At 40.2% G+C, this 15492-nt stretch overlaps 1 protein-coding gene across 1 annotated transcript; it reads left to right on the top strand.

Moving 5' to 3' along the window:
• The first annotated feature begins 572 nt into the window (after positions 1-572).
• Positions 573-15007, top strand: LOC104466914 (protogenin-like). Its single transcript, XM_010080492.1, has 9 exons — positions 573-664; positions 1213-1399; positions 3109-3236; positions 3988-4158; positions 8417-8599; positions 9783-9903; positions 10828-10993; positions 11935-12039; positions 13156-15007. The coding sequence occupies exons 1-9, from the start codon at positions 613-615 to the stop codon at positions 13543-13545; spliced, it is 1503 nt and encodes a 500-aa protein (XP_010078794.1). The 5' UTR covers positions 573-612; the 3' UTR covers positions 13546-15007.
• Positions 15008-15492: the final 485 nt, after the last annotated feature.

Genomic DNA, 15492 nt, shown 5'->3' with positions numbered 1-15492 from the left:
GCAATCCCTGTTGTTTCACAGTATATCTCCTCTAGGAGCCTGGAAACAAAACATTTCCCATTTCTTTGCTGGGTCTTGTCTTCCTGCCTTTGCTTTGATTGCCCTGCTTCATCACAGCCTTCTTATCCAGAAATAAATGTTGGTTTCTGTGGACCTCATGCTGTTTGTTTTAACAAATCTTTATTGTAGACTGAAAGCCCTTTCGATGTGCTGAGTAATGCTATTAAATCTAGCTCTGTAGCTGTGAAGGTGGGATTTTGTTACAGAGAGAAATGTGATGTTTACCCTACTCCCACTGATTTCTGTTATGAACTTTGGTTTCAGGCTATCGGAAGCAAGACCGGGAGATATGTGACTGATTCTAGTGCAGTCTGGGCAAAGATTCAGGGAAATGAGCAGAGCTGGAGAAAAGAGAGGTTTCCAGGCATCCAGCTCATCCATCAGTCTGCTGATTGTAGCAGACAAGTTTTGAACCAAACTTCCAGGAGAATCAAGTTATCTCACTATCTGTAGAAGTCTGAAAATCCTTATTAACTTGAGTCTAATTATTCCTTTTCTCTTTGTGCAGATCCTAGAAGAAAGTATCATGTAAGGCTGCTGGCATATAACAGTATGGAAGAAGGTTACCAGGCAGACCAAACAGTCAGCACTCCGGGATGTGTCTGTAAGTGTTCTAGATGCATGAAGAATTTATTAAGATCTGAGCTGTTTCAAGGTCCCAGCAGCTCTGTGTTTTTAACCTATAAATAATCAATTAATTCAGTGTCAAACAAAGAACCAGAAAGATCATATCTGTGACAAATACTATCCAATCATCCTGCAACTGAGACGGTCTCCTGTGTCCGTGAACTGCAGCTGAGGAAACAGGATAGCTGCCAAGCACATTTTCCTCCCCTACTGGGTTGTCTGCATCATCTAACCAGAGACATATCGTGTATCTCATGAGAGATTTATCTCTCTCCCTTGTCTCTGTTTATAGTTTTGACTTTGTTTTTGACTAAACAAGTGGGAATGCAGTAGTAATATGTGACATGTATTGGGTCAGGAGGGATCTTTAATAGCTTGAACCAGATTCCTGGGTCTGAATACCAGGCATTGCTGGGTAGGGGGAGCTTTGAATCTAAACCTGTGGGCTCAGACCTCTATCTTAATCTGACCAGTATCCATATACAGTTCATTAAATTATTTGTGCTCCTTCTTTGTTTTAAACAGCTGTCCGTGATCGCATGGTGCCACCGCCACCACCTCCTCACCACCTCTATGCCAAAGCTAACACTTCATCTTCTATCTACCTTCACTGGGGAAAGCCTGCCTTTACATCTGCACAAGTGATTAACTACACAATCCGCTGCAACCCAGTGGGGCTACAGAATGCTTCTCTGGTTCTCTACCTTCAAACGTAAGTGCAGCACTACTAATGAGTCTTGGTTTCTCATTTTCAGATCCTTTGCACTCAGTTTCTAGTCTTCCTGCCCTCTCTTAACTGCCTTCTACCATAACAACTTTCACCTCCCTTAGAGGACTTTGTCTTTTGCCCAGTGGCTGCTAGTTCTGTTTCTCGGGTTATTTAAGATGTGTTCTGGAGAACAGCTTAATTCTCTAGCTATGATCCCCGTGTTGGATGAGCTCTTGATTTTTTAATGACTTTTTAGCTGTCTGAGTTGAACTTAATTTTAAGCTCTTCTTAACCAAACAAAAGATGTTACCTATTTTATAGGTAGCTTGTCTGGGCAAAAATGGGACTTAGTCCAGTGTCTGATTTTAAGACTGGAAACAAGAATTTTTGAGTCTTGTGGGGCTGAGCACATTATTGTGGGAATGCCACGTTCCTGAATGTGTGGTAGCCTGCGAGGAGAAAGCTGAGTAGGAACTATAGCTTGCTGTTCAGAGAAGCAGTGCATGAGCCACAGAATGGCAGAACAGGGAGGAAATTCTGCCTAGTCTTGGTGTTCAACTCTCTGCCCGGGTGCTATGGGAGCAGAAGACTTTGCTCCATTGTGTGACTGCCTGTGCTGGGGGCTCTGGTGCTGTCGAGGGAATCCGTATGTGTGCAGCTCTCTCAATACCTGGGTTTACTCGAGCCTTCTAAAAAGAAAAATGCTGTCTTAAAAGATAGTTTCCATTGTAATATTGATGGTTTTCTCTTCAAAGATCACATTCCCTGCTGTGTAACTCCTGACTTAACAATTAGACACAGTATAATTGCCATTTAGACTTCTTAGTGTGCAGTATGGAGCATAGCAATGAATGCGGCTATGTGATAGGATGAGACTATTGCAAATATATTGGTGACTGCCTTTGCTTATGGAAGATGAAAATACTAAATGAGATTTAATAAAACAATATCTGTAGATACCATTTTAAATTGTGATTTAATCTCGACTTAGGTATTATCACCTGGAATTAACCTTGGTGTATATGAAAGATTTCCCCCTGCCTCTAGAATCAAAATAAAGAAGAATGTCTACAATTGACTTTGTGATCAAATAGTAAACTACAATATTACAATCAATATTATCAACTTTACAATTAATAAATTACCAAATATGACTACAAGATGAGTAGGGAAATTTCTACTCTGTAGACATCCCCTAAACATGAGGTGATAGAGGCTGTAAGTGGAAGTAGCACACATAGCCTATGTCTGTTCTGTGAACTGAGAAGCAGATCCAGGAATAGCTGATGGAGCCAACAGCACATGCGTCTTCAGCTGGGCTGCTGGTTGTAGTTTAAGTGTTACTCCAGCTTGAAGCATAGTGTCCTTATGGACAAATGTGGAAAGAGCTGAGTTTGGGATACCTACTGGTGATCTGGGCAATAAAATTCTTGGTCTTGCTTGTGGATCAGCTGTCCAAACAACCTTTATGAAAACTTGAGCTCAAGTCAACTGACAGCAGACATAGTATCCTCCAGAGAGCTCCAGGATTAGTACAATTACATTTTGAGGTAGACAGCGCAGATGGACCATGTGTCTGGGCTTGAACTGGTTTGTCTTGTGTTGAACTGACAGTGAGAATCTACTCACAGTGACTAAGAGATATTATTTGAATTTGGGATCTTCAAGTCAACTGCGGCTGTTAAATTTATTTTATTCCTTCATCTGTACAGGTCAGAGACTCACATGTTAGTTCAAGGTCTTGAGCCGAAAACCATGTATGAATTTGCAGTTCGGCTGCATGTGGACCAGCTCTCTAGTCCCTGGAGTCCAGTAGTCTACCATACTACCCTTCCAGAAGGTAAGACACTAGGAGAGGACCACGTGGTTCTAAAAAGAAAGCTGTGTAAACCAAATGTCCTGAAAAATTGCTTATTAATTTTAAGCTGTCTGTAGGAGAGAGAGATACTTTCCTCTGAGATACAGATATTGCTCTTCTCGGTGAGAGATAGCAAAATGCTGTCAGGAAAATCCTTGTTTTGGAACTGTGAAATTATTTTTCAAAATCTACCTAAAATCAGCAACAATTTTTATTAAAAAAATGTGATATATTTACACCATTAGCAAACACTGAATTGAAATAACTTGAATGAAAAATTCAGAATATGTATGGAAGAGGCATGGCTGATTCGTAGGCATTATGAGAACATATTCTAAAACCCAGAAGTTTTAGAAACTGTAAAAATATTACATCTACTGCCCTAGCTGCTGGTTTTTCTGTCAGCTTAGTCAGTGAAAGTTCAGTTTCATGTTCTCAGCATTGCAATGTTGGGATGTATCTGTTCACAGCATAATGATGTGGGGTTTTTTTGTCAATAACTGTTTCCTTCTGGAGTTAAAGGAAAAATATGAAATTTGCTTTTACAAGATGTAAGCTATTGACCAGATCAGAGTTAAGAGGAGTGTTTTTCTTGAGGAGCAGTATGTGTTTGTTTATAAGTTTATCGGGGATGTAGCAGTAGCCATTAGGTCTGCACGTCCATTTCTTTCTGAGCAATTTAATTGCATGTAAATGAGGTTAGCCTAATAGCATTGTGTTACTGTTCTCACAGCACCATCTGGCCCTCCAGTAGGAGTGAAGGTGACTTTGATAGAGGATGATACTGCTTTGGTTTCCTGGAAGCCACCTGATGGTCCTGAAACAGTTGTTACACGATATACTATCCTCTATGCATCCAGGAAGTCTTGGATTGCTGGGGAATGGCAAGTGTTGCACAGAGAAGGTAAACTAAAAGCATAAACCTATGAACTGGACAAACTGTGACACTACTTATAGGATGCTTTGTTACTTTCAGCTCCCTAGGATTACACTAATAAATTCATTCATATAAATGTTCACATAAAAGTTCTAATTAATTAAGAATTATTCCCATGGTCATGATGAAAATGTGTTAAAAACCAATTAATACTCAGAAGGTGAGGGGGGAGCGGCTGTGTTGCTTTGGAGCTCAGTGTGTGCATGTGAACCAAAATGTCTCATAAATCCAATTACATCCATCTTAGTTCTGTTGTAACCGTGCTTGTGATGGTTTCATTCTGTAAATCATATCATCACAGAATCATAGAATGGCCTGGGTTGAAGAGGACCTTAAAGATCATCTAGTTTCAACCCCCCTGCTCTTGGCGGGGTTGCCAGCCCCTAGAGCAGGCTGCCCATGGCCCCATCCAGCCTGGCCTTGAACCCCTCCAGGGATGGGGCATCCACAGCTTCTCTGGGCACCCTGGGCCACTGCCTCACGCCCCGCACAGTGAAAAATTTCTGCCTAATATCCAACCTAAATCTCCCCTCTCTTAGTTTAAAACCATTCCCCCTCATCCTGTCACTATCACCCCCTGTAAACAGTCGCTCCCCCTCCTGTTTACAGGCTCCCTTCAAGTACTGGAAGGCCGCAATGAGGTCTCCCCGGAGCCTTCTCTTCTCCAAGCTAAACAAGCCCAGTTCCCTCAGCCTGTCCTCATAGGAGAGGTGCTCCAGCCCTCTGATCATCTTTGTGGCCTCCTCTGCACCCGCTCCAAGAGCTCCACCTCCTTCTTGTGCTGGGGGCCCCAGGCCTGGACACAGTACTGCAGATGGGGTCTCACAAGAGCAGAGGGGGACAATCACCTCCCTCTCCCTGCTGGCCACCCCTTTTTTCATGCAGGCCAGGACGTAGTTGGCCTTCTGGGCTGCAAGCACACACTGCCGGCTCATGTCCAGCTTCTCGTCCACCAGGACCCACAAATCAGAAGTCTCTGAGATGCCTTGCTCTCCATATATAAACTTAAAATTGTGGCTGTGTGGGCTTATATGTTTCTGTCGATCACTGCCAATCCAGTTAGCTCAGTTTGCTTAATGAACTTCCCCTACTCCCAGTAAATTGCTCTGCAAATTCAGTTTAGCTCTCTGGCTCTATTCTGCTGCTGAGCCCCAGCTAGCTAATCTAGCAGTAACTCAGGTATGGTGATAGGAACTGCAGTCACATCTTTATGATTTAGATGTAGATCTAGTCTAAATTTTTACAGGCACTTTACAGAAAAATACTACAATTTGAAGAGCTGCATCAAGAACAGATTTCTAGTATAGCCAGAAAAAAAGGAAAACAGCATTTACTGTTCAGTTGGTGTTCAAAATAGAGGCAGTTCAGAATAGATAATGTTCTAATAATGTATTAAACCAGAGAGGGAAGCTCAGTGTTACAGAGTAAAGTCATGTGCTTGAGTAGCTTATTTAAGAGGATTGGCCAGGAAGAGTTACTATTTTGTTGTTCTGTGGTGTTTCATGGCTGAAAGGTTAGTTGTCAACAGAGAGTGAGGCTTTAAATTTCCTGTGGAGAAAATTAATAAAACTTAATGAGTACGTACTCACAGAGGATGAGTCCTTTCGCCATCGGTGAGAGTGAACTGTTCTGGTTCAAAGGTGGTAGTTGTCCTTTGTGCTGCTCCTGAGGGGAGGACAGGGGACCAACAGCCACTTTGAAAGGTGGCACTGCTGCTTTGTCTTTGCTGGAGCAGAATGGTATTTGTCGGGCTGGCCTCAAAGAGGATGGTCAGCTGTGAAGAATAACAGTAAAATGGCTATTAAGCAAAATTTGTGAAAAATAACTAGTCTCTGAAATATCAGTGAGGTCTAACTATAGGGGGAAGATTGAGCCCACGGTTTTCCACTATTAAAATTGTTCAAAGAAACAGTGATATAAAGTTCTCCAATTAAACTGTTGAAAGAAACAGTGATCTAAAGCTGTCATATTACAGGACCAATTTAATATTAATTTTTACTCACTAGAAAAACCAGTAGATGTAAATTCACAGAGAGCTTATATTTGAAGAATAAATCTTGTCATTCTGGTGATGATAACACTGTGTTTGTTGTATGCAGCAAAGTGTCTGAATTGTTTTCAGGTATATACTTCAGCTCAGCCATGGCTGTGAAACTGAACAGCACCACAAATAGTATTTTACCACAGGTATTTTGGATGAGAGGATGGCAGTAACAGTAAACATTTTCATGTGTTCCCATACTGAAAGTGTTGGAGGGAATGAGCAAATGGAGAGCTATAAATCTGAGTGTATTACTATGTCCATCAATGTCAGAGTCACTAATTTTTTATTTTGACAGATATATTAGGGTTTGAGGGATGGCAAGGAATTTGGGCATCTTGACACGTTAGGACAATCTGTAATGCTCTTAGTTAAAGTACAGATGAAAAAGTCTGTGAAAGAAAATTAGTATGTAGAGATAAAATTGGGCAAATTCTATGATAGTCCTGTGACAGTCTTTTCACAGGTAATTTGAGGTAGATGCAGGGTTTAGGTTTTTTTAGTGCATTTATTCTGATAAGATCAGCTAACCCTATACAATTAATAACATTGTTTTGTCTTGACACTACACTTGTACTGCAGAAGATTTGTGAAATCTTAACCCCATTCCCTTCTCACACCTTCAAAGACACTCCCCCCAAATAAAAAAAATTAAAAACCCCATCAAAACAACAAAACCACAAACCAACCCATCATCTATAGAAATCCTAGCATGGAATTTAGTTTCTGCATGAAAATTTCTACCAATCTATGGATTTAAAAACCAAAACCCTCTAATTTGATTGAGCTTGTGTTGGGCATGGCAGAATTAGAAATTATAACTGCAGTTTGTTGCTGATTCATCATGTGAGTTCTCTTCCAGCCACCCTCCCCCCCTTTTCCGTAGTTCTCTTCCAGCGGATCAGAAGTTACAGCCTTTACACACTTGGTGTGCAGTAAATCAGTACAAAGTGGTTACTTGCTTTAGTAATGCAGCAGATTTGAAAGGAGCTGGTGGGAAAGAGCCTGTAATATTGAAACGTGACCTTTCGCCCTTGCTGGTGCTAAATATTACAGCTCCTTTGGTTACAGATACCTCACGTTTTACTTCAAATGCTTTCAGCTAATGGGTGTTTTTTACGGAAGAGCTGAAATAGCTTTTGAAGTAGCTTCCCTTTTGCCAAATGTATAATCTCTTCTGTCAACAAAACAACCTTATATTTTATATGCTCCCATGATACTATAAATCCTGACTTCTGAAACAGATTTGAAAGGTTGAAATTTAGACTTAAGTCTGAGAAAGTGAATGGAATATGTGAAAGAGAACAAAGGATAGATTTGTTCCTGTTTTTTTTGGGAAAGAAAAGCAATATATTTCTATGGTAGGAAGAAACACAGGCATTTTAGAAAGGAATTAGAATTCTAAGCAGCAGTCTGCAGTCCCTGTACAGGCAAAGCTCTCATTGACTTTGATAGGAGTTTTGCCTGTCTAAGGACAATGCAAGTGAATCCTATTTATGTTCTTAATCTGTTTTTCCTGCCTTCAGGGACTTTAGGAAATGAATCCTTAGCATGTGAGAAAGACATTTGCTCTAATATTTTTAGTAACACAGATGCACAGTAATCAAGGAAGCCTACATAGGTCTGAATCGGGTTTAGTTTTATTTTAAAAGTGTGGTGTAATGTACTCTTCCAAATCTGTCCTGTTCATTTTGCCAACTAAACCTGAAATTTTATAAACTGAACCTGAATTATTTTGTTATGATGATTTTCATACATGGTACGGTGGATCTAGGAGAGGCACATGGTATATGAGAGATGCTTTCTCTGCCTGAAAGTCTGGTTGATGCTTGGAGCATATCTTCACAGATATGATCACAACATAAACACTATCACACTGAAATGCAGCTAGCGCTAAATTTGGGATTAGTATGCTCTGTATTGGAGCCAATACTTGACTCTTTGAACTACACTGGCACTTCACAGTGTGTTGTGTTCAAGCAGTATGGAGAGAAAGCACAGAAGGGACAAGAAGGCAACCCCAGTATTCATTCTGTACCCTGTATGTGGAAGTTAAAACATATGAAAGTGATCACAGGCCTCAAACGAGATTTGGAGGTGGTAGTGAAAGAAAGTGTAGGTCTCAATGTCTAAATCTCCCACAAATCTTGTCTAACTGGAACTGTTTATCAAATCTGTTCATAGGAGCAATGACCATGGCTTTGCTGGAAAACCTTGTAGCAGGAAATGTCTACTTGGTCAAAATAGCAGCCTCCAATGAAGTGGGAGAAGGACCTTTCTCAAATGCGGTAGAATTTGCTGTCCTGCCAAAGGAGACATCAGAATCTAATCAGAGACCTAAACGCTTGGATTCGGGAGATTCTGCAAGTCAGTAGCAATGTTTTGATTACTGCTGTCACAAGGGAAAAAGATCCCTGTTTGTTTTGGCTTGTAACCACTTTCTGGGTAAACCATTCTGTTTTATGTGAGGCAGTCCTAACAGTGTAGCATCTTCTTCTAAATTAAACCATTTTGGAATTTTTATCGCAGTTCAACTCAGAACTGGTTTAATTCTTTTGCTCAGAAGTTGGCAGCTTGCCTTTCAAATTAGAATATAAAACTGCTTTGAATTTTATGTCAATATCAACTTTGCAGTCACTCTTCTACGGCACTTCCTTTAAGTCCTTTATTTGGCGTGAGATACCAGTAGCATTGGGTCAGTTAGAACCAGGCAGCACAACAGAAATAAAACAGCATCTCAAATAAATCCGTTGAAATTTGCTGGTTCCTGGTATTCCAGCAACCCAAATCAAACTGTCAGTCAGTGATATACCAGCACATATTTTCACCAAAGAAGTCAGCCCAACCTGCAGCTCTTTGGGGAAAACTATGTGTTACCTTGTGGAAATTAAGGTAACATCAGTGGTTTCTCTGTAGAAGAACACATAGCCTTTGTCTGACATAGAATGGGATTTATCTTGGTGACTTGTTACAAATTTTGAAGCTATTTGGGGAGACAAGAGCTAGTAGTTATTCAGGTACATGATCCTTTTAACCTTTCCTTGTTGCTGTACATTGAATTGTGATTAAAACACAGGGATTTTTCTTGGTCAGGTTTTCTCCCTTCTTGGAATTCAGTTATATTTTAGTCCTGAAAAAGCAAATAGAGTCATGCCCTCAGAATTAGGTTAATAGACATATGATGTCAAACCATAAACCGAACTGAACCCTCCCATGTGACAGTGGCTGGAATTCTCCAAGCCTTTTCCATTTGTTGTCTAGTAGCACCCTGTAAGGAAGGGGTTGAAGAGTGCTCCTCTGCTGCATGTTGTAGGTCACCAAAGAGGCTGTGGTGTGGAGTAGTCCACCAGGACCACATACACTCCTCTGTTTGGTCTACAGGTTTTATTTTCAAAAGTGTCAAAATGTATGACAGAGAAGATCTGGAAGTCTCATAAAAAGGAAGCATTTGTCTCTGTGGTTGTGACTGTAACCCAATTAACTTCCTGACAGGGAGGAGGGGGTAACTCTTCTTATTTACTGAGCCTTTCTATGCTCTTTTTTGCTATAGGTTATTCTGACTACTACCATCTGGACCAGAAATCAATGACTGGCATTGTTGTTGGGGTTTGCATAGCCTTGACCTGCATCCTTATCTGCATCCTGATCTTAATTTATCGCAGTAAAGCCAGGTATGTTTTTATTCTTGAACATGGAGGTCTTTCTCAGTGCACTGATTCTTGGGACATACCCTCTTCTCCAAGAGTGCTAAGTTCTCTGAAGTACCCTGTCTCTTCACCTATTTCTACCAGCAGTGGAAACAAAGCACTTTATTGGCTCTTCCTACTCCAGCTGAGCCCCTTCTCCAATAAAAAGAAGGAAGAACCCACAGAGTGAGTCAGTGGTGCTTTGACAACTAAGTGTGAGGCATGTTTCCAAATAAAAAACCCTTTTGAGTCAGATAAGCACGCTGCTTTACCTCATCTACTCCTCCTGCTTAACCCTCCAGCCTGCATAGACCTGGTTTGCAAGGCTTTAACCCTCAGGTGTTGCTGGACAAGAGGAGCTCTCACATAAAGCAGTTCCATGATGCAGTTTTTTTGCAGTGGTGCAAGCCACCATCTGTCTTGTCATCAGCTGCTATGGGGCATAACCTGTCCCAGTGACTCTGCCCGTAACTTTGGGATCAGAACAAATGTAAGTTACTTAAAATAAAATTTTAAAAAACTGTCTGAAAGTATATTTTGGTAACAAGGGCTTTTTTAGCATACGTGCAGGAAAAATATGGATTGGGAGACAGTCTCTGTGTAGCATGGTAGAAAGGTCTTAATATGATTAGTGGATATTTCCTCCAAGTAATACTACTAATCATAAGAATTCCTGTCTGCGCGTAAGCTTGTAGCCTACTGTGTATGATTAACTAGAAGCAGATGTTATTTTTATCACAAGTAATAACATTTAAATTCCATGAGAGGTAGGAGTATGATATAACAAAATGTAAATGCCAACAATATACCAATATTACTTGATTAATAATAGCTTTGAAGTTTATCCTTGATTCTTTTTTTGTATTTTCTTGCTGTGGGTCAATTTTATTCCTGCTTAACATTGTGTAGGAAATCATCTGCTGCTAAACCGGTGCAGCAAAGCACTGACCAGCTGTCACATACCAGCATCTCATTAGCCAGTGCTAATGAGATGGAGAAAAGTATTGAAGGAATTGCAGAGAATGAAGAATCCTTATTGCCAATGATAGTGGGAAACAGCTTCATCGATGCTAAGGTACTGTGAGCTTTACTCACCCGTGAAACAGAAATCTTTCTTTGGAATTCATTGCTATAATGTGGGAGTCCTTATCAAAAGTAATATATGTACATGACAAATCCACTGGAGTTTTGGGTTTTTTTTAAAAAACAGGGTCAAATTCTCAAAACTTACCTTAAAGTTCAGCTTCGATACTTGTCTTACACTGTACTCTGCAATCTGCTCTGGCACAGCATCAAAGGATAGAAGCTCCATAGACTTAGGGCTGCTAGGTGGCCTCTGCTAGTCCAAGGAAGTAGTGAGAGAGTCCTTGTCAGCACCTCGTTCAGTCAGTGGCCACATCTAGACACTAAGCAGGTATTAAAAAAATATTATTTTTCTGAATATTTACTGGTAAGACAATGTTACATTTTATAAATTCATGTTTGGTCAAATTATAAATTAATCTAAATGGCAGGACATATATCAATGGATGTGTAGAATCTTACAGTCCAGGAGTCCAGTGTGACAAAACCACACTGACCTCACTTTCACATGCAGAAATACTGATCTAAAGCTTGTTCTATGCACACTGCACACTCGAATGGAGCTGCTCCCTGAGGATATAGGCAAGAGCTGGGAAATGGAAATGGACTCCAGTACATGCACAGACCCTATATCTGTGAGTGGTCACATTCAAAGTAACAGAGCAAGAGCAGTGGCTGGAATATTTTGCTGTGTGGTTGCAGCATTATAGCTATTGAGTCTGGCCTGTGGGCTTACCAGATTTAGGGGATCTGGTTTTGACTTGGCTCAAGCAGTAGATGAATACCAGACCACAAAAACGTGACTGAGCACTAAGACTGCATTGGTCTTCCTTTTCAGTCTGGAGCCAATAGGTAGGAATAGAAAACTATTATCAAATATCTTAGAAATTTAGTTTGTTAAACTAAATGTCTGTGCATCTTCCTCTATTGTAGGGGGGATCTGATCTGATTATTAACAGCTATGGGCCTGTCACAAAGGCTAACTGCAAGAAAAAGTGGCTGTTCTTCCAAGATGCTAAGAAGGTGAAGACTGAGGAGGTAATTGGTCTAATAGGCAGAGATGTGCAATCTTTACTGTAATACCCTGTGTTTGCAAAGGAAGATACGCAGTTTTCTATTTATGGAAAAGCATAATTAGTGGTCTAAGTTTTAATTGGATTCAGTTGTGTTAAGGATGATGGTGTTCTACCTTGTAGTAAAGTCTTATGGAAGTTTCATCTTCTGTCCCAAGTTGCCAGGTATTGTAACTCTTTACAGTTAACTGATTACTTTTTCACCTGCGTCCTTTTATCTGTAAGCAAAAGGATTTCTGTGTACTGGATCTATGCATAGCATCTACTACATAGTACTACATCTGTAGAGACTTTGTATAAATATAAATTTAAATTAAAAAGGTACTTATAAATAAAAAAAATAGAAAAATATAAAGAATCCCCTCCTACCCTGACAGCTAAAACTTTGTTTGCTGAAGAAAAACAAAAGAGAGAAGTCAAATGATTTACCCAAAGTGCTGAAGAAATTGAGAATCTGAGTAGAACTGTCTGGCTTCTGAAATTCTTGCTCTGGACATATTTGCTATTTGGATGAGAAAAATAACAGTTTAAAACTGAAGTGTTAAACCAAATCCTGAACATTATAATGCAAATTCATGCCTATGGGGACATCTAAATAATGTTTATTGAATTGTAACTTCTGTTGTGCTCTTGTATGTTTAAGGAATAGGAATTATTAATATCCATGTTGTAAATTTGTATTCCAAAATATTTCCAGAAGCAGCTGCATATTTTTGATGCCTCTATAAGAAAAATATTTGCTACCACCCCAGGAGTACTGCTTAAAGAATATGCATGAAGGGATGGGAGGGAACTCTACCAAGTATGTTTTTAAAATATCATTCAAGTCTCTCCAGTGAAATAATTCTTTATTAGCCATGCTTAGCTAGAAGGGATTATTTAATCTGTTTTGGAAAAGAAAAGTATCAGCAAGGCCTGCGACTGATTCTTTTTAACCTTCTGTAGGAAAGCCCAAATTGTTCTGAACCAATGATGTTAGAGGCACTCTGGCAGAATAGGAGATAGGAAATGCAGTAAAAATTCAAATTATGTCTCAGCTTTTCGGTGCTGAACAACCTTTTTCTCTCTGCTTTTTACATAGCCTCAGAGAAGATTTGTCCAGGCAGTGTGTCTGTATCAGCCAGGCACCACTGTGCTGATCAGTGAGGATGACTCCCCCAGCTCTCCTGGCCAGCAGTCTAATTTCCAGGTGCCATTCAGTATTGTTGCGGATACGGAGCATTCAGCCAACAGTGAAGGGAGCCATGAGACTGGTGACTCTGGAAGATTTTCTCATGAGTCCAATGATGAGATTCACCTCTCCTCTGTGACAAGTGCCACCCCTCCAACTACCAGTCCTTTTGTAAGCAGTGACTTGGGTACAAACATGATGAGCCCTGCCATAAGTAACTGCACAGAGTCTCCTCTGCCGTTCGCTACTGACCAGACTCCTACCTCACCTCCTCCGATACACTCTGCGGCACAAAACTGACATCCTGAGGGCCACGCCAGACATTCTTGCAGTGTATGTCTGTTCGAAGGACAATGAACAGGGAGCCAAAGTTTTATTGTGGAAAGCCTGACTAACCTAGCAGGTGATCCTGTATTTCTGTTGAATGTTTTTTTTTTCTTTAAACTCAGTTTGAATGTTCAGTGGTCAACAAATGTGAAAGGACAGTGAAGATTTCTGACTAAAGTTAAAAATATGTCACTGGAGCAAAGGGAAGGCTGTTGACCCTTTTGCTGACTATCTACCTCAGTTTGCCGAGAGGTGAACTCTGAATGACGACTGCTTTACCTCATTTGTGTTCTAGTTGGTCTCAGCTATGGAACTGATGATACTTCCTAGTAGTGTTGTTTTATTTTGGGTTTCTTTTTTTGTTTGTTTTCAGTTGTGTGTAGAATATGTGTGTGTGTATGTGTGTTTGTGCGCGTGTGCGCTCAGTGATCAGGGAGTTGTATAGGTAGGTAAACAAGATTGTTTAGCTGAAGCTCTGTCTTTAAAAAGAGGAAGCCTCAGAGTATAAAATGTAATGATTTAATGGGGTTGACACAGAGGATGTTAAAAACTGGGAAAACTGGAGTTGGTGCTTCCACGTATACAGCCACATGAAGTCTTGTACCTCTTGATTTCTTATAACACCAGTAAGCCTGGGACAGTGCCTTTCCCCCAGAAACTTGTGCCGGCAACTGGTGACACAATGTATGCTATATCCTTAGGACTCTGGGACATGTTGGATTCCCCCTGGTGACAGATGTTGCCCCTTTATTGGAAGTTAATCCTAAAAAGCATGGCAAAATGAACAACTATTCAGCATTTCCAAACAGTTTGGCTCTACCCGAGTGTCATGGAATAGATAATATTCCATGTATTCTAGTATCACAGTACTTCTTAGCAATGGTGCCTTGCTTTATATATGATGAAATTACTGATTTGCCTTATGCCTTTTTAGTATTCATAAAGTTGCTTTGGAGTACAGAAAGATGCCTTAAATGCTTCTGAGATGTTTTAAGTAAACTGCATCATGAGTTTATAGTTCGTTTTTACCTAGCTTTGAGTGCTGATAAGCACTGCTAGCATTGTAGTATGTCTCAGAGCTGTTGTTAGGATGCAACCCTGTTCCTTGCTTTCACCTAGTGTGCTGTTAGGCAGGAATTTTAGCTCAGGGAGTGACTTTAACCACATGCCAATCTGAAATTCTGATGAGGCTACCATGAGAAATGAAAAAGCCAGAGCTTTAGTTGAAGAGTCTGTTGAAAGAGGTGAGTACTGCTACTGCCTTGAACCCATACAATTCCTGTTTTATACTACCTCCTTTAAAAGTTATTCTAGTGTTTTTTGGGGTTTTTGTTGTTGTTTTTTCCTGTACTCAGGGAACAGTTTGTTACTTTTGAGCTGCCTCACGGAAATGTGGAGCAAACTGACAGGGTATCGTGTTTTGTTTCTTAATAGGAGAGACAGAGAGAGGGAGGAGTTTGGAATCATCCAATGTTATAAACTTGCCTGTATCTATATCCAGTCTTCTTCTCTACTCCTCCGCTTTCCCTGTTTTACTTTAAAAAAAAAAAAAAAAAAAAAGAAAAAAAAAATTAGGCATATGTTTTTACTTCAAAAAAACATTTATAATGTAATGTTGAGAGAAAGCAACCATAGGAACTTCTGGCTCTATTTAAGTCTGTCAAAACTCCCATTGACTTTACTGGGGACAAGATGTCACCCTTAAGGTAGGCCAGGCTGACTTTTGTATGATTCCTCATGTATCAGAAAGTGGTCAGAAGCGGTCAATAAGCCCTACTGTTCTGTCTGTTTTGTGTTGATGAATCAGCCTCTAGTTACTGTAGTTCTTTACCTTGTAACTGTTTGCTAGCTCAGTACACGTTCACCTTTTCGTAACTGTTTTCATTCAAATGCTTTAAAAATAATCTTATACCAAAGACT

The sequence above is a fragment of the Pterocles gutturalis genome, unplaced genomic scaffold (assembly GCF_000699245.1).
Source record: "Pterocles gutturalis isolate BGI_N339 unplaced genomic scaffold, ASM69924v1 scaffold14476, whole genome shotgun sequence".
Classification (NCBI taxonomy): Eukaryota; Metazoa; Chordata; class Aves; order Pterocliformes; family Pteroclidae; genus Pterocles; species Pterocles gutturalis.
The sequence above is the reverse complement of the archived record's forward strand: the minus strand, read 5'-3'. Positions and strand labels throughout refer to the sequence as shown.